This window comes from Durio zibethinus, chromosome 28 (assembly GCF_047325235.1).
Source record: "Durio zibethinus cultivar Kanyao isolate XHJ-2024 chromosome 28, ASM4732523v1, whole genome shotgun sequence".
Lineage (NCBI taxonomy): Eukaryota > Viridiplantae > Streptophyta > Magnoliopsida > Malvales > Malvaceae > Durio > Durio zibethinus.
This window is the reverse complement of record NC_143189.1, coordinates 14,286,442-14,305,222: the sequence shown is the minus strand read 5'-3', so window position 1 is coordinate 14,305,222 and position 18,781 is coordinate 14,286,442. Positions and strand designations below refer to the sequence as shown.

Sequence of the window (18,781 nt, the reverse complement as noted above, 5' to 3'; positions counted from 1 at the left end):
GATGATATGATATTAGCTGAATTATTTTATTACGTCAACACTTTATTAGATATTTATGTCACATTAATAAATTAACTGATAACGTTAATCTAAAATACTAAAATAAATGATGGAATAAAAATTCAAGTATCAAATTGACATTTTATTTTTTAAGTATTAAACTGATAAAAAATATATAATAAGAGAGACAAATAAATATTTAACCCTTCAAATTTCAGCCTTTCAAGTTCAATTAGTCACAAATTAAATATTATTTGTGTCTTTTTGGATGTCGAATTGGACCCATCTCGAGTTTGAATAATTATAACTTTAAATTAAATTATTTCAAATCCAAATTGTTTCAAACTCAAGTCATTTTGAGTTCGGATCCTCTTTTTATTTCTGTTCTCAAAATTAAATAAAAAATCAAAATCTCAAACAAATTTTAAATTAAAAAATTAACGTTCAAAATTCAGATTAAAAAAAAACCTTTTTTGGGAAAAAAAAAACCCTTAAAAATCCTAAATTCCTTCTAACGAATCAAAATAAGTTAGATGGTTGGTTAATTGATCTTTTCCTCATTAACGCAACGAAAAAAAGTTAAATAATTAACCTTATGTTAATTAACCAAGAAGAAATACCCTTCCTAGGTCCAAATATGCATTGTGTCCTTATTTCGACGGAAATCCAGTTTTAGGGTCAATGATGATGGATCAGAACTTTTATTTGTGAACATTATAGTACATCAAGTACTTCGATATGGCATGGCATGGCACACGTGAAGACAAAAGTACAACCAAAAAAAAAAAAAAACAAACAGAAAAGAGAAGAAACAGGTTGAAATCCCTTTCCCCAAAGAAAAATAAAAAAGAAAGAAGAAATGAAAGCTCCAAACCTAGCCACAGATGCCTGACCTGTCCGTAGAGTACTAGATTTTTAGTTCCAGTGATCAAGGTTCAAATACTGACACCTCAGATTAAAAAAAAAAGAAATCAATAGCTAATACTCCTCATTGCAGCCTAAGCCCTTAAATCATCACTACCAAAAGTAATGGAGAAGGTGAGAAATAGTAGAACATAAAATGATTTGATACAGCGAGTATATCATATTTGGCGTATGAGCCTTCAAAGATATTGTGTAAGATCAAAAATTATAGTAACGACATGACATTTCTACGTAACTCCACATCATTTTCGATAACTCTTTTGGAACCCCTGAAGGGAAGGAACTTCAATCAATGGCAATGATGAGAAAACCAACAGATACATACATAAGAAAAACAGGATAGAGTGCAAGAGCTTTTCTCCTCGGATTAACAGCTGAACTCATGAAAGGATAGGCGGCCCATGAGCTCCAGGCCAATGTCACACAGACCACGATCACTTTGACTATGACATTGTCCTTCAACATACAGATTAAGGCTCCGATGTCCAGAGGGAATAGACAATAACCTAGAAGACTCAGACTCTGGAAAAAAATGATATGCCCACCCTGAAACCATGTAAAAGAAAAAACTTCAGCAGAAGTCGTATGCTTATCATCTATGCAAGCCTTTTATACAAAAATTTCAAAATAATGGTATCAAATTATACGTAAAATGAGAATTCCCCAACATAGTCAAAATTTTACTCGTAAATAAGAGAGGTCATTACCAGTAGTAGTACATTCAATGTCAAGATCACAGCACCAGCTGCAAGCAGTGCAAATGCCACAGCAAATACCTCAGACTGGAACACATTTTAAGAGGATAAAAGTTAGTACTGAATAACTAAAAACCATGATAATTTTTTATGATAAACAGAAAATAGGATATATATATATATATAGCAGAAAAAGGGAAAATGTTCTAGTAAAAACATAAGAGATACTTGTTATAGAGTGAAAATATGTATAACAGAAATAACTTGCAAGAATATCAATGTCAGATTAAAAAAAAAGGTAGAAAAGATGAGGCAAGATTTCAGGAAGAGAAATCACAAATATGACACAAGGAGAAGGAAGATCACAAGTAATCACAAAATTCGATGTGATGATATCTCTTCAAAATGTAAAGCATCATCATCACGCATCAAAAGATCTTGAAGGAATTTCATGCAAATAGGCAACTTAGAACCTTGGGAGGCTATCTCCAATCTGTCCTAGATCGACCTCAATTCTTATCAGTAAATGCAGCTGGATCATCTCCATCTCTAAATGGAAGAGGCCAAATACACAAACAGTTGTACATGTGGCCATGCAGACAGGTAAGTAAACAAAATAAGGTCACTTAAATTGAACGATAACTTCATTTACAATCAAAACCTTGCAAAAGTCCAAAGGACTACGAATCCTAATCATCTAGCTTCTAAGTTATGACTGGTGAGTACTAGATCTCATGAAAAATCTATGACTTTGAAGGAGAGACTGGCATTCCAAGATCACTAAGCTTATCAAAAGAACCAAAAAACTGGACGTTGCAAATAATAATAGGTGCAGCTGAGAGTAACAATAAACAAACTATTGGAAAGATGCATAGACTATATATCTGACCCTAAATCCAAATCTTAAGAATTGCAACTTGCGTTCAAGACTAGAGTTGTCATAAATAAACAAATCTTCAAGGCTAGACAGGTGTTGCATGATGTTTTGCACTTACACACATGAAAACCCTTGCAAAACTATCAAATACAACAACAATTACAAACTATGCATATTGCGCCATTTTGCTCTATATAAAACTATCAAATGATGGAGATAAATTAGAAATATAAACATCCAAGTAAATGACTGGGGAAAAATAAATTACAGACAAGACACATAGCCTTAAAGAAGAATCCTTATTGAATTCCAATATAACATAGGGGTCATTGGTTACATATATAAGAATGTATTATTTAAGTGCTAAATAGGAAAAGATGCGCAGCAATTCAAATCCTGCATCAGAAACAGCTGCTTCGATCCATCCGTCAAATAGACACATTTATCTACCATAACCAAAAAAGAAAATCCCAGTCCATGCAACTGGCAATTATTGTGCAACTGGCAATTATTGTAATAAAAAATAAATATTTATAATTCAAAATTTGAAATCAATAACGTAGAGCATCATTTAACTTTAGACGGAATCAATGGTGGTGTTTTTTTTGTTACTTCCACCGATGGTTCTATTTTTTTGCTTCCAAAAGCAAAACGCAAAAAGTGCATTTTGATGAAAAAGAAAATTTCATCAGATTTTCTTTTACAGAATCTACAACAAGTTTCATCATATTTTAACAGCTAACAGTCAAAATTTCATAAGAAATTAAATATATGCACATCAAATCAATTTCTTAAACACCAAAAAGAAAAGAATATAAAAATGTAAAAAAAAAAAAAAAGGTAAATTGAAATCCAGTACGAGAACAAACCTTCTTAACGGAGGCCGACCAAGAAAGAGTGAGCCCCAAGAAGACAATGAAGAAGAAAGGACCCCACAGATCCCAATCTCTCAAAGCCTTTCCTGGATCTTCTCTATATGGATTGGGAAACACCACCAGCTTCAAGTTACTCACGATCCTCGACAGATCTCTTTTCACCGTGTCCCAAACGGGCTCTGTTAGGGTGTTGGGCGGGGGACCGAAACCCGTCGCCACGATGCTGCTAGAGTTACCGACGGGTGGAGGAGGAGGAGGGGCGGAAGGGACAGACGGCACCTTCTGATTGGACGATGATGAGGAGAGCGGCGGGGGAGGAATGTCGGATTGGATGAAGGGGGAAGAGGAGACAGGAATGGAGGCCCTAGGTGGGCTTGGAGGACGGGCCGGGAGGACAGTTGCAGGGCCGGATTGGACACTGGAGTTGATTAGATTTTCGATCTCGTCGATGTCCGATTGGGACGACGCGTGAAGAGGTATCGTATCGCTGTGCGAATTTGACATTTTTTTATTGAAACAAAGTTATCTTTCTTTGTTTGAATCTGACTCTGAGAGAAGGATGAATGAACGAGGAATTGAGAGAGAATCTGTGTATGCGTTCGTTGGGATTTTCATGTTCTTTCTCTATTTTTCTTGGAAGTTATTGTTTGTTGTCTTGCTCGTGCCCGCTAGCATGAAACGTCGTCGTTTGCAAGCTGACGCGATTGTGATACGACATTGAACAAACGAGGAAAGAGTGGGATTTAACCAACTAGTTTTAAAACCATGCTGATGTACAAATCAATTATAATTTTCTTTAAATTTATTTAATATTATCTAAAAATTGAATGTATTTTATTTAAAAAATAATTAATTATGATTTAAATTAAATAAAGTACTCATGATAATTTATTTTAAATTTAATTTCATTAATGGCAGTAATATATATACATAAATATTTATAAAATTATATTTAATTTCGTGGATGATTTTACCCAAAAAAAATTTGTTTTTTTAATTATTATATTAAATCCTATAATTTAGTAGAGTTTTTCTAATAGAGTTTCTCATATGTATATATATAAAAAAATAGAGTTTCTTCTTAGATGAGGGGTTACTTCATCTAAGTAATGTATGAATAAAGAAAAACTAATTACATAATAATATTTTGGTTTTAACAATATTGCGGTGAAGAATGATAATTTATTAGCTATTGTCGGATTATCAAAATCTAATAATACGCTGTGGACTTTAAAAGTTAAAAAAAAAAATCATACAAAATGAAATATATACAATGTAGTAAATTAATTAATTAATTTATGAAAAATTAATTATTTAAGTGAAAAAGGGTAATAATCTCATAAAGTATGTAAAAACTATAATGTGCAAATTTTCGAGATTTAAACCAAGGCATGCAAAATGCAGGGAATTGATTCTTTCTGCTATTTAAAAATCAATGGAAGTTTTTTATTTTATATAAGGGTGGTAAATGTATTTTTAACTAAATTTATAATTAATATTTGTTCAAATATTTTTACCTATTAAATTATTTTTTATGTTCAATTTGAAATTATTAAATTTCAACCATTGATTTAATTGCAAGTGCGTTATTCACCTATAAATAAAGTAATGAAAGTTTCTACTGATTTTTAAATAGTGAAGAGTGTCTTTTGCTCAAAATGTACGTGCCTGCGATCTTTTTTTGCTGCGAACTTCGATTTCCTTTGCTTGTAGCTAGGTATACATGATTTTCTCTATATTTTAAGGTCGGTATTTTAACTCATCCCCGACGGATTTTGACCTAACCCGATACTACGAGGTTTTTTGTTTTTTCAAAATTCGAATTTTGAGTCGAGTCTGATAAGATTAAGAAACAATCAAAGTCAAATTGAGTTCGGGTTTTAGACAAATCCGATTCGATCCGACTTAATATTATATAAAAAATTATTTTTTAATTAATTATTTAAATTTTTATTTATGTATATATTTATATAGTGATATTTTTAAATATTTATATTTAAAAAATAATATTTTATATTTTAAAAAATATTTTATTAATTTCGAGACGGGTCGGGTACGATTTATATAATATTGAATCGGATTCAGATTCGGGGATGAAAAACAAAAAAAAATTTCGGATTCGGGTTTGATAACACATAAAGTCGCGTTGGATTTGGGGCAAGCAAAACCCGCTCCGAATCCGACCTGATGTCAACTCTATATATTTCATCTGCATTTCTTCAATTAAGCTTTTAGTCGACAATGATTTTGCCCATTTGTTAGGATAAATTCTGAAAAATGTTTCTGCTTTTTGTAATTTATTTTCTTTGTTGAAAACATTCAAATACCATTGACATATGAAATAAATTAAACACTTAAACAAATTATCGGTAGCATTGTTTATTGAGCATGAATCGTTTGGTCCCATTTTTTTTTTTTTTTTGAAAAGTATTGAAATTAGAAGAAAAAGAATCAATAGTCAGCTTAAAAAGTCATTAGTTAGCTAATGATTAAACAAATAAAATAAAGTATTTTTTATTTAAATACAATAAGAGAGTTATTGTATATACTTAAGTCACCATAAACATGCACTTATAAAAACCAAATAAGATCAAACAATCTATTGCTATTGTAAAAATAAAATCATAACTGTAACATAATTTTATATTTACATAAGAAATAGCTTTAATACTGATTAAATAAAAATCCAAACTATAAATAGAGAAAGTAGCCAAAATCAGTGGCATTGTGACAAAACCAACAAAGAGCACAAATTAAATTAAACTGGAAGGATGCTTAGGCTTCGCTCTAGGTCTATTATTAATATTTGATTAAATTAATTTATAAAAATATGAAAATATTTAATTAAAATAATAATAAAATAAAATGAAGCATTGAACAATTAAAATGATATGAAATAATTTTGTTTTCTCATAATGAAATGACTTGTACGAAAAAGACATGCAGTGGTAAAAGCTTTTAATGGTTTTTTACCTTGGTAAAAAACTCCAAAATCTTGCAAACAATGGGACAGTGACTGTAGTCCTCAACTAAATAGACAACAACCATCTTCAAAGGTTAGTCGAAGGATATTGTGGTAGAAAATAAACCTCTCAATGCGGACCAAGGCAAAGATGAAAGAAACAAGTAGCTTTTATGAGTTATATAGTTAAGAAGCAACTGAGTAATTAGCTCAAAAGATACATAAATAAGAGAAAATTACCTTGCACTATTGGTTTTCTATTTGTCAATATCCAAGGCATCTATGCTAACATATAGGAATATAAATGTTTCTGCAAAGAATGAAATTGTTGCAAATGCATGCTTTAAATTATCGACCAGTATGAAGACTAAGGATTAAAACATGTCAAAAGGAAATCCATGAAAATAATTCATAGTTAAGAATGGAATCAACATTTATTTATAGTATTTTAATGATAAATGCTTTTACTTTGTTGTTATCCTTAAGTTTTTAGTAGCATTATGCCATGTGTAGTGTGACATGACAATGCCACAGAAGAAAACTGTCAAAATCCCACTCAGACTTAGTAGCTGCAAGAAGAAAGTAAGTTTATTACATATAACAAATGCAGTGTCAAGTCATGATTTTCCAATGGCAATTTCATTTGTTATTTATTTTTTCTACAAATGAATAAGAAAAGGAAATGAAATTAAGGAATACTTTTGAGATTCTTTTATTGTACCTCAGCTAACATATATGATAAATAAGCCATGATCATTATGAGAGTAACTTCCCACTCAGTTGAATGTCTATATTTTAAGAACAGAAAGCCATTGCTCGTGAATTGTCTTTAAGAAATATTGTAACAAATGCATCAACAAATGACTGAATAATCAAATTGAAAAACCCAATCCATGCATGGCACATTCAAGTTACATTGAACTCAAAAACCCATTTCAAGAAAACTCACCTTCAACAAACTTATTCACAAAAACCTAATTCCTGAATTACTCTAAAAACCACCAAATTTAAATCAAATTATGAACACAAACATCCCAACATAAAACAGCGCAGCACATTTAACAAAACATCAGAATAGACAAAATAAATAGCTCAAACTACCTAAATTAGAAAATCCAAGCCAAAAAAAAAAAGAAAAAGAAATAAACAATATCCAAATAGGAAAAGAAGCTTACCAATCTTCCTCATGGATCAATGAATCAAACCAAAGTGAATAATATCAAAACTAACAGATTGAGAGATGTAGTGAATATAGATAGCACATTCAAAGAGAGAGAGGTCATAGGTTTTCATTTCTTGAAGTTCCTTTTGGTAATTTTCTAATTACCAAAAACACATTCAAAGCACTCCTCACTGTGACTTCCATAGAGTGGTCAAAATGCCAAATTAATTTATCAGGTAATCCACCTTACTGAGTGGCATTGTGCATATAACCTCTGTATCGTCCAATGAAAACCTTTATCTAATGGCTTCCCAGTTCCACCATTTGGTTTGTTCATCCACAAGTACTACTATTTTTTTTTTCCACGCTCCAACTCCCTCGCTGTGAAATTGGTCTGAAGTTATTTGTTGAGGGGAGCCACTCATCTTCCCAAATTTTCACTGACTTGCCATCCCTAATCCTCCAACTCAAACCTTTTTGAAGTTCACCTTTCACTAGCCATATGCTCCTCCACGTTAGTGAAGTTGAAGTTCCCAGATCAGCTTCTAAAAAGTTACCCGTTGGAAAATATTTGTCCCTCAACAGCTTATGCGGTAGTGATTTAGTCCTATTCAAAATTCTCCACCCTTGTTTCATCAATAATGCTTTATTAAAGGTGGCCATCTCAAAAACCCACTCCCCCATTCTTTTTCAGCAAGCACATCTTCGGCCAGCTCAGCCAATGGATGCCTTTTTTTCCTTTCTCGTGCCTCTACCAGTAGCTGGATGTTATCCTGCTAAGTTCGTCACTAAGGGACTGTGATAGTTGGAAAACACTCATTGCATAGGTAGAGATTGACTGCAAAACTGCTTTTATGAAAGCCTCTTTTCCTCCATGTGAGAGGATTCTCTGGCTCCACCCATTTACCTTCGCATTAAACCTATCCTTCAATTCCCTAAACAACCGTTTTCTGTTGCGCCCCACCATAGCCGGGAGACCTAAGTATTTCTCCATATTTGTAGAGGACTGAATTCCAAACATATGTTGAACCATTCTCTGTTCCACTTCATCAGTGTTTCTAATGAAGTACAAGCCAGATTTCTCAAAATTGATTTTCTGACCACACCATTGCAAATAGTAGGCTATCATCAGCAAAAAAAAGATAGAAATCAAAAAGCAATGTTGCAAATCAACTAGAGTTTAAAAAAAAAACCTACAATCAAATTAAAAATGAAATATAACATCTCATTTGTAACACAAAAACTATTAAAGAAAACAATCAATTAAATATTTTTTGAATGATGCCTTAAGTTTGAAAAAAAAAATGCCAAATCGACAGCATCTTAAGTAATTTTTCTATAGTTGCTGAATCTTCCTCTGATATTCTCCTCAATACATTTCAAAATCTTATGAGCAAAGTAATTTTTATATGAAGTATATAAAGAATCAAATCTAACTATCAAAAATCACTATACTTCTAACTGAGACAAATAACTACTCTTTCAGACTTCTACAATAGTCTATAATTTCTTAACATAAACTCTCTATATAGTTTGGCTAAGACCATTTGTATACAATATCGAACTACTATAGATTTTCATATGAAGCACATGTTGTATTTCATAATATACAAAGTAATATATAAATCAAATTGTTAAAAGTCTCCAAAAATTTATACATGGATCCAAAAAAATTAAGCAAATAAAATATTGCTCCATGAAAACAAAATATACATGCAAAGACACAATCATAAGATCATTTGAATATGCGAATAAATTCATCAACAAAAATTGGGTTGTAAAAAATTTTTGATACAAACTAAAACCTAAAAGCTTCATTGCTTTCTAAATCAACATCCAATTTATATTTGTCATTGGTCATCAAATTAATTATAAAATATTCAAAATTCTAAAGTTTAAATATGAAAAGTTGACCATGAATTAAAAGGAGAATTACTTATGGAAGGCAATATTAATAGATTGCACAAAATAATCTCATCACATAACTTATTTTGACATAAAATCAAGTATAATTGTAGACAATATAAATTTATATTAAAGTCTTTTGGCAAATATGGAAAGAAAATATTTATATTTAATATAATTTAAGTTAAAAATCTTAAACGTAGAAAACTATAAAAAGTCATATAAAAGTAAAAATGTAAGAAATTAAATTGAAAATTTAAAAGGAAAGAAATATAATTAATTATTTGAAATATTTTTTAATTTAAATCAAATTAAATAAAAATTTAAATGTGGGACACATAACTATTTTTCAGTCCAAATGTCAATTATATAGGCTCTCTAAGTTATACAATTTACTATTTGGCCAAAGGCTTTGACTTTTATATATTTATATAAGATATAAGATTTCTAAAGTTTAAATATGAAAAGTTGATCATGAATTAAAATGAGAATTACTTATGGAAGACAATAATAATAGATTGCAAAAAATAATCTCATCACATAACTTATTTTGACATTAAATCAAGCATGATTATAGACAGTTTAAATTTATATTAAAACATTTTGGCAAATATGAAAAGAAAATATTGTTATTGAATATAATTTAAGTTAAAATCTTACTTGTAAAGACTATAAAAGGTCACATAGATGTAAAAAAAAAAAGTAATTAAATTGAAAATTTAAAAGGAATGAAATATAATTAATTATTTGAAATATTTTTTAATTTAAATCAAATTAAATAAAAAATTTTAATACAGGATACATAGCTATTTTTTAATATTGTTCACATGTTAATTATATAGGATATCCACATTAAATAATTTCTTTTTTGACCAAAGACTTTGGCTTTTATATATTTATATAAAATTTATTAGTCCTTAATTGCTAAGTATCATAACAAATTGATTCTTCCGTTAATTTATCCATTAAGTTTACTATTAAGTGTTTTGATGTAATTTTTGACCCCAAAGAAAATGTATGACGTGATTCATGTGATAATTAAAAGAAAAGAAAAAGAAAAGGAAAAAATTAAAATAAAAAATAAACACTTTTAATTTTTTATTTAAAAAAAACAATTAATGAAAATATGTTTTTGTTTTTTTATTTTTATTTTAAAACACAATATAAATTTTTAACATATACCAATATTATAATTCAAATAAATAAGTTTTTTAATTTTTTAATTTTTAAGAAGTATTTATTTTTCAAAATATAATATATATAATTTAATTTTTTTTATCAACTATTATAATTTAAAATAAACAAATCAAAATTTTCTTTTTGAATAAATTTTTTTATTTTTTAAATACAATATACTTTTGATATATTTTACCAAAAATTATAGTTTCAAATAAATAAATTTCAAAATTTTTTAATTTTAAGAAGTTTTTATGTTTTTAATTTTAGATAAATATATTTGTATATTTTATCTAGTTTTATAATTTAAAATAAATAAATTCCAAAAAAAATTTTCAAAAAATTTATTTTCATTTTTAAATATAATATAGTTTTAATATATTTTATCCGATTTTATAGTTTAAAATAAGTAAATTTTAAAATTTTATATTTATAATAAATTTTTGTTTTTTTTTCTAATTTTTAAATATAATATGTGAAACAAGAAATTCATAAATATATGGGTCGTACAAGTAATAAAGTGAAAGAATTAATCCTAAGTATGGTCTCAAAGATTGCGATGGTATCTAGTATTAACTACCGAAAATAAACACTGTAACTATATTTGATCTTGAAAAAGTTATAATGAAATTGAAATTATACTAAATTACTAACAAACTAACCTAAAGTCTAGACTAATCTAAGCTAAATGCATGTGATTTAAAGTCTACATGAACTTAAAATTAAATTACTAAATTGAATTAAAAGATGAAATTAAGGGGTCGTTTAGTATCATTTTCAATTCCTTGATTTATGTTTTGTGTCTAATTTTTTTTTTATTTTGTCTTGTTTTGTTTAGAAAATTAAAAAAAAAAAAGAAAACATGTTTGGTTACATGATGTTGTTGTATGATTTCAAAAACTGAAAACAAAAACATGTTTGGCAACTATAATAAATTGAAATATGATAATTTTTTTTATAAATAATAATTACATTTTAATTTATATAATTTATGAATATTTATTTATAGTTATAAAAAATATGGATTTTTTACAGCCTACATTTTTTTCTTGGTAGTGATAAGCATGGCATGGAACCCAACCTTTACTCCCTTTACTTTTTTAATTTTTTATTATATGGTAGGAACTCCACTTGTGTGTTACCACACTATTGGTCCAAAACCTAGATAAAGAGAAGAGAGTTGCGATAGGATGACGACCAACATAAAATATAGTCAAACTATGATGAGAGACCAAAATAAGAATTTTCATTGGGTTGTTACTTCTTAGTGGCCCACTACATTGGAGCTCGAGTGTAGTGTTAAATGGGTAAGGGTTGCTAGGTTGTTACCCGAAAGCGATACACTACATCGCCACTCAAGTGTGGTGTCAAATAGGCAAAGGTCTTGTGTTTTAATAAATGAATATGAGTAAAGAAGCTAGATCATGTGGGTAAGTTATACTTAGCTATTTGGAATATAGAATAGTTGATTGCACTTAAAATTTAGTAATTTATCATACATTTTGAAGGCATTTTATAGTGAATATTTGCTTGTTCTTTGAGAAAATATAGAAAACATACTCCTAATTGTTCAAATATTCAATTGGTATATAAAAATATGGAAAAAGAGAAAAAATGCTGATTTGGAGTCATTTTGGTGCCAAAATCACTATTTGGCCAAACCTAGTGTGAAGCTTGTTTAATTACCATTTTTGGGAGATTTTTCCTAACTATTTTTCATTACTTCTTTTGCATATTTAAGCTTAAGTGAACTTCAAATTAAGTTTTATTCCTTATAATTTTCATTTATAGCTCATTAAAGTGTTTGTCACCTTTGTAGTAAAGTTGTATGAGCTAATTAGGAAGAAAAATAATATGAGTTGTTTTGGAGCAACCAATTAAGCTAGAAGTTTCTGGAATTTTTCATGGCTCATGTGGCAATTAAAAGTCTTTTTCATTGGCTGGAATTTGAAGAATAAATGGAGCTACAAGTGGAACCTAAATTAGAGGAAGGAAGCACTTCTAACTGTTGGATACATCATGGCTTGATCAAGAAGAGTTGATGCCTAATTTAAATCAAAGAGGAAGACAATAACTTGAAGCTGATGTGGCATTTTGGAATAATTTTGACTCATTTGAGCTAAATGGATCAAGAAAGAAAACTTGAAAAGAAGAGAAGAGGAAACGCGCAAATAAGAAGCTTATGAAACAAGATTTGATGACATGGAAATATCTAGCTTATGTGGCATCCTAATTGGCTTTTGCTTGTAATTTAATTGGTTGAAACACATCATCCTTGACCTATAAATATGAGTAGTGGTTGGTTAAGAAGGGAAAGTTTGTTTTAGTTATTTTTAATTTCTTGCAATTTATATTTCTTATTTAATTTCTCTTTATATAATAGTTTCCTCTTTGTTCTTTTAGAGGGCTATTTGAAGAGAAAATCTTTTAATTTTCCTACAGAATTTACTTTTCTTGCATTTAAATTTCATGCACTTTAATGTTCTTGCAATGCAATTTAATTTTATTAAATTTTCCTTGAACTTTTACTTGCAATTCGTTTACATTTACAAAGCTATTTTGCAAATTTTGTTTTTGCACTATTTTCGATTTTCAATTCAATTCTTTATAATTTCTTGAGAGTTTTGATTCATAATTTTTTCTGCACATTCTCAATTCACTAACATCAATTTTAGAAAGTTTAACTTTAAAATTCAATTTGCAATTTTTTTCTAAAAATCATGGAAGATTTGGTTGCAAGCTGGCAGTAAAGACAATAGTAGGTGGTGACAACAGTTGTGGTATCCTCTCTCCTTACTAGTTGACTAGTCCATTTTTTTCTGATTTGCACTTGTTCATTTACTTGTTAATTTTCAATTGCTTGCAATTTAGTTGATGCTTTTGAATACTATTTGGCTAATTTCAATTCTTATTGCTTTGTTTTTTCTATTTTAGCACTTAATTTTATTTGAAGTTTATTAAGCTTGTTAATTCATTATTTAAGCTAATTTCTTTTCATGCATTTAAAGTTTACTTGTTGATCTATGTTCTTGTAGTTTTGTTTAAGTTCATTTGCTTTCTAGAAGTATAGATCTAGGATTTAAATTTTGAAAATTTGAATTTCTTGCACTAGATCTAGTTTCAATTTAAGCACTTTTACATTTCCTTGTATTTAATTTATGCAATTTCAATTTGATGCATTTAAATTTAGTTTGATTCACCATTTTTAAAATTCATTTGCATTTAAATACCTTGCATTGAGATTAGATCCATTTAATTTCATGAATGCATTTATGGTTTGCATGCACTAGCTTAAGTTTTTAGTTTTTGCACTTTACTTTCAAGTCATGCATTTTCAATACACTTTTACATTCTGTTTTCCTTTATGTTTTGCATTTATTTTCATGTTCTTTATGATTGATGCCTTTACTTTTATGCTTGCAATTTAAATACTTGTTTGTTATGTTTCATGTCTTTACCTTTATGCCTAAATTGAACCAAACCCTAAACCGAATCCAAACCTTAAACTTAGATCCCAAAACCCAACTAAGCCTTAAACCAAACCTTAAATCCTAAAAACTAACCCTAGATGCATTCTCATGCATTTGCATTTCATTTTAATTAATTGTTACATGCATTAGCATTCTTGAATTATCATCCATGCACTTATATCTGTCATTCATATTTTTAATTATCACGCATGTATTATGTATTATTATGTTCATGCATATCATTTACATGCTTTTGTGAGCAAAGTATTTTAAGAGAATGTTTTAAAAATAATAACAAAATAAAGTAATATTTCAAGAAAAAAGAACTCTTGAGATCTAAACTAAATATAAAGAGGTTTTTAATAGTTATCATTTATGAGAAATATTATTTCAATTTTGTGGGGCATCATGAAAGCTCCTAAAGTATAAAGACATTTTTGAAAATTTGCCTAAATATAAGGGAATGGAAGAGATGTTTCAATATGTAGGATTTTTCATTTTAACCCAAAATAATTAATATTGCTTTCAAGAATTCAAAAAAATAAAAATGATTTATTTTTAAACATAAAGTTTAAAATGATTTGATTTTAAGAAATAATTTTGGAAGGAATAAATGAAATTTAAGAAATTAAGTTGCAAGCATTAAAGTTAGGACCATTTTTACAAAAACTCAAGGACAACATGCAATCAAGGTACCAATTTTTAATAGGCACTGTGAGGATACTAATCATTCCTCACACATAACTAAACTTTCAAACCCAACTCTGTTTTCAAAGTGCAAAATATCTTTTTAATATACTTTAAACTCATTTTATTGTTTTATTAAAAGGATAAACTTTTTAGGTGGCCAATCACACCTTAAAAAAGATTAGTGGCAACTCCCTTAGTTTTTTTAGATTCTTAGAAACATTTTTTTTTTACCTTTTAAAGTCGAGTTCCTAGACTCACATGTTGTGACAATGTGTTAGAGAATTTATTACAAAAATTAAACTAATTGATTTATATAGTTGCAAGTTTTATGGATTCATTATTCATGTGCAAAGTAAAAAGGTAGACTCATTTTTTTTAAAAAAAATGATGATAATTTAGAAAGTAGTATACCATCTAATTAATTAACGAGATGAAATTCAATGAGCTTAGTTGAGATTAGGTTCATATCAAATTCATTTATCTAGTTATCCATATTAGAAAAGCATCTTAGGTGTTTTTAATATTCTTGGTTTCCTAAATTTTCTTTGTAGCTTTAGTATTCTTCAATTAAAGATGCTGCATATTATTTACCACATTACCTTCTTAACATTAAACCCAATAAGTGAAATGATTAGGATGTATTCATTATTAAAAGATTTAAAAGTTGAAAAAAAGTTAATGTTAGAAAGGATTGTGCTTTTCTTAATCATATTAGAGATGATCTTTATTCACTATATAATAATGTAATAATATATTGTGTGGATTTGATGAAACAATCTGCACACATTGATAAAGTAATCCAAGCATAAAGTTCACAATAAATCTTGAATAACTGGCACGAATTAAGACTTCTATAGATGTTCTTCAATGGTTTGCACTTCAAGCTTGTACTTTAGAGATCCAATAATTCTATTGATGCCTTGTGCAAACATAATGAAGAATTATAAACTAGTTAAATAGTTGATATTTCACTTATGTTAACTGTTGTTGAGCTTAAGCTTGGAAAATGTGCCAATCATATTGGCATTTTAAAATGGGGTGGTAAAACTTATTGGAATTCTCACTTTTATTCTATATACAGTCTTATAACAATATTTGATGCAAAGCGTTTAGTGCTTGAAAATATTAAAAGAGAAGGATTTATTGAGTCTTGATAAAGGGATGCTAGTGTTGCATCCAAGTTGATTCAATCATTTGAATTCATTTTTGATAGCACCTAAAAATATAGTATTTTTATATGCAAAAATTGGTGTTAATTTTTAAATTTTTTTTCAAGTTTTGTGTCTTAATGTTATTTTCTTGCATTTTAGGGTTTAAAGCCTACAAATAAAGAAAACATGCAATTCATGTATGCGAAGGAGCATTCGGCCATACAAAAAAAAAAGAATTATCGAATCTTATTGATCCAAATACATTCACATATATTTAGCTAAAACAAGATCTAAGACTTCTACTTACACTAGGACTTGTTTATGCTCCTAAGAGAAAAATTTGCATCCCTAAAGGACTCCTACACCATTCAACCATATCTATTTTCTAAGAAAATTTCATATAAATTCAAATGCATAAGGACTCTACCTCATTCAGCTAAAAGAGTTTGAACTCCACTATGACTCTTTTGCTTAGCCTTGAAGAATTTCAAATGGAAGAGGACTTTACCTTTTGAAACTTCAAGAGTTTGGATAATAAAAAACCATCTAGTCTTGTAAATCCATTTTAGTTTAACCAAGGAAGAAGTTTGAATCAAGATTGCATCAAACAAAATCAGACGGCCAAGATTGTTTCCTAAGGCACCCATTTGGCTACACCTCTTTAAGAACTAAGAATCATATCCCCTTTTTAAGAAGCAAGATAGCCCTTATCTTTAGTATTTGAACAAAAATTAAACTCTTGTAACGTATCCCTTATGGTTGAAACTCCCTCTATAAATAGGGAGGCCATTCTCACTTGTTTCATCATTCTTCAATCCTTACTTTTCTTTTCTTCTTTCTTTTCTTTAATTTTTTGTTTCTTTTAGTTTTTTTATGTTATTGGCTTAGGCAACAGCTCTACCAATAACTAAGGTATTTCTTTAATAATTTTTTTTAATTAAGAAGTGTTTATTTTCAAGATCTCTTTTTCTTCACATCAATATTATTTTCTTACTTTTGATTTCAAATATTGTTCTCTACTTCTTTATTTTCATCAATAAGTCTTTCTTAGTCTCTAAGTTTTCAATACTACATAGTTTAAGTCTTCTTTAATGAAATTTTTAATTACAACTCTTTTTTTAATGCACGTTAGTATTTGGCCAACCTTTAAGTTCCTAATGTTTTTAAATTTTTGATCATTTATTTACTTAGATCTAGTTTTGGCTATCATTTATAGCTTACTAAGTGATAGTTAATGAAGTTAAAATTTAAGCCTACATTACTTTTAATCTCTCTTTTTCCTATTCTGTAAATCAACCCTAATAGTTCATCTATTTAGATATAAAAGTTTATGATTTCACCTTTGGTACTTAAAAGCTACCTAACAATTATAATCTATAATCCATTAGGAGAGGATACTAGAATACTTTCATTTTATTATTTGATTTATGTACTTGTAGATTATACAAAAAGTAGTAATCAAGTTTTTGGCACCATTGCTAGGGATTGTAGTGGTGTTTTCAATATCAATAAGGATTTTTAAAACTTTTGTAATCTAAACTCTTTTACATTTTTTTGTTTTTATCTTTCTTTGATATTTTCTTATTTGTATACATAGATCTAAAAGTGTTGATTTAGCTCTAGTGAATCAAGAAATTGAAAGGACTTGTAGAAGAATAAGAAAAGAACAATCAGCATCATTTGCGCTAACACCAATTGACAATGTAAATAGTAAAGCTCCAAGAATTTTGAAGGATTATGCAGTTTTCAATTTTGATGGTTTTCAATTATCAATTCGTAGACCAGCCATTCAAGCAAATAATTTTGAGAATAAGCTTTTAATAATATAAATGGTCTAAACCTCTGGTAGTCTGGACCACTACCAAGTGATGATCCTAACCTTAATCTTTCTAATTTTCTTGCGTTATATGATATTTTTTTGTTATAATGGTATTTCTGACAATGCTATTTGATTAAGACTTTTTCCTTTTTCTTTCAAAGGCAAAGTGAAAAGTTAGTTGACATCACTACCACCTGACTTTATTACAACATGGGACGATTTAGTACAAAAATTTCTGATAAAATTCTTCCCATCAATTAAAACAACCAAGTTAAGAAATGAGATCACCACATTCATGCAAATAGATGGTGAAACACTGTCTGATGTATGGGAAAGATTCAAAGAGTTGCTAAAGAAGTGCCTACATCATGAACTACCCTAATGGCTTTAGATCCAAATTTTTTACAATGGTCTTGCACCATACATGAAAACCACTTTAGACTCAACTACTAAAAGGGCAATCATGAGTAAGACTGTTGAAGAAGCCAATGAGCTAATTAAGGAAATGGCCACTAACAATTATTAATGGGGCATCGAGAGAAAGGTAAGTAAGAAATTTGTTGTTTTGTTTGAAATTGATGCATTCACCTTTATAAATTCCTAGTTAGTTGACCTAACCAAAAAGGTAAAAGCCTTAGAAACCCACTCTTAATCCAACCATGTGCATACAATCCAAAGTTTGTTTGTGTCATGTTATATCTATGAAAGACCTTATTCAAGTGGAAAATGTCAATTTAAGATAGAACCTATCCAATTTATTTAATAATCCAAGCCTAACTACAATCCATATAGCAACACTTATAACTTTGGATGGCGAAATGACCTCAACTTTTCTTGGAATAAGCCTAACCATTAATCCACTAGCACTTAAAATAATAACTTTCACCCCAATCCTCCTACAATCCACCCCAAGAAAAGAAAACATGTTTTGAAGATATGTTGACCTAGTTGATGTAAACCGATAATGTCAATATCCAAAGCTAAGCTACATTAATTAAGAATCTTGAGAACGAAATCAGTCAACTTACCTAAGTAATCGCTAACTGTCTTGTAGGTACCTTACCTAGTAATACTA

The 18,781-nt window shown here is 28.8% G+C and overlaps 1 protein-coding gene and 1 non-coding gene across 2 annotated transcripts; both read right to left on the bottom strand.

The window, feature by feature from the left end:
* Positions 1–955: 955 nt before the first annotated feature.
* Positions 956–4,009, bottom strand: LOC111281221 (protein YIP4b-like). The gene is made up of 3 exons (XM_022868887.2): positions 3,366–4,009; positions 1,632–1,706; positions 956–1,470 (listed from the first exon to the last, which is right to left on the bottom strand). The coding sequence occupies exons 1-3, from the start codon at positions 3,873–3,875 to the stop codon at positions 1,210–1,212; spliced, it is 846 nt and encodes a 281-aa protein (XP_022724622.2). The 5' UTR covers positions 3,876–4,009; the 3' UTR covers positions 956–1,209.
* A 13,965-nt stretch (positions 4,010–17,974) lies between these two features.
* Positions 17,975–18,081, bottom strand: LOC149510795 (small nucleolar RNA R71). The gene has a single exon (XR_016335262.1). It is a non-coding gene; the product is annotated as a small nucleolar RNA R71 (small nucleolar RNA).
* Positions 18,082–18,781: the final 700 nt, after the last annotated feature.

Coding starts and splice junctions, on each gene's coding strand:
- LOC111281221 (XM_022868887.2), bottom strand. CDS start 3,875: ATGTCAAATTCGCACAGCGATACGATACCTCTTCACGCGTCGTCCCAA. Junction 1,707..3,365: donor GGTCGGCCTCCGTTAAGAAG/GTTTGTTCTCGT, acceptor AATGTGTTCCAG/TCTGAGGTATTTGCTGTGGC. Junction 1,471..1,631: donor CATTGAATGTACTACTACTG/GTAATGACCTCT, acceptor ACATGGTTTCAG/GGTGGGCATATCATTTTTTT.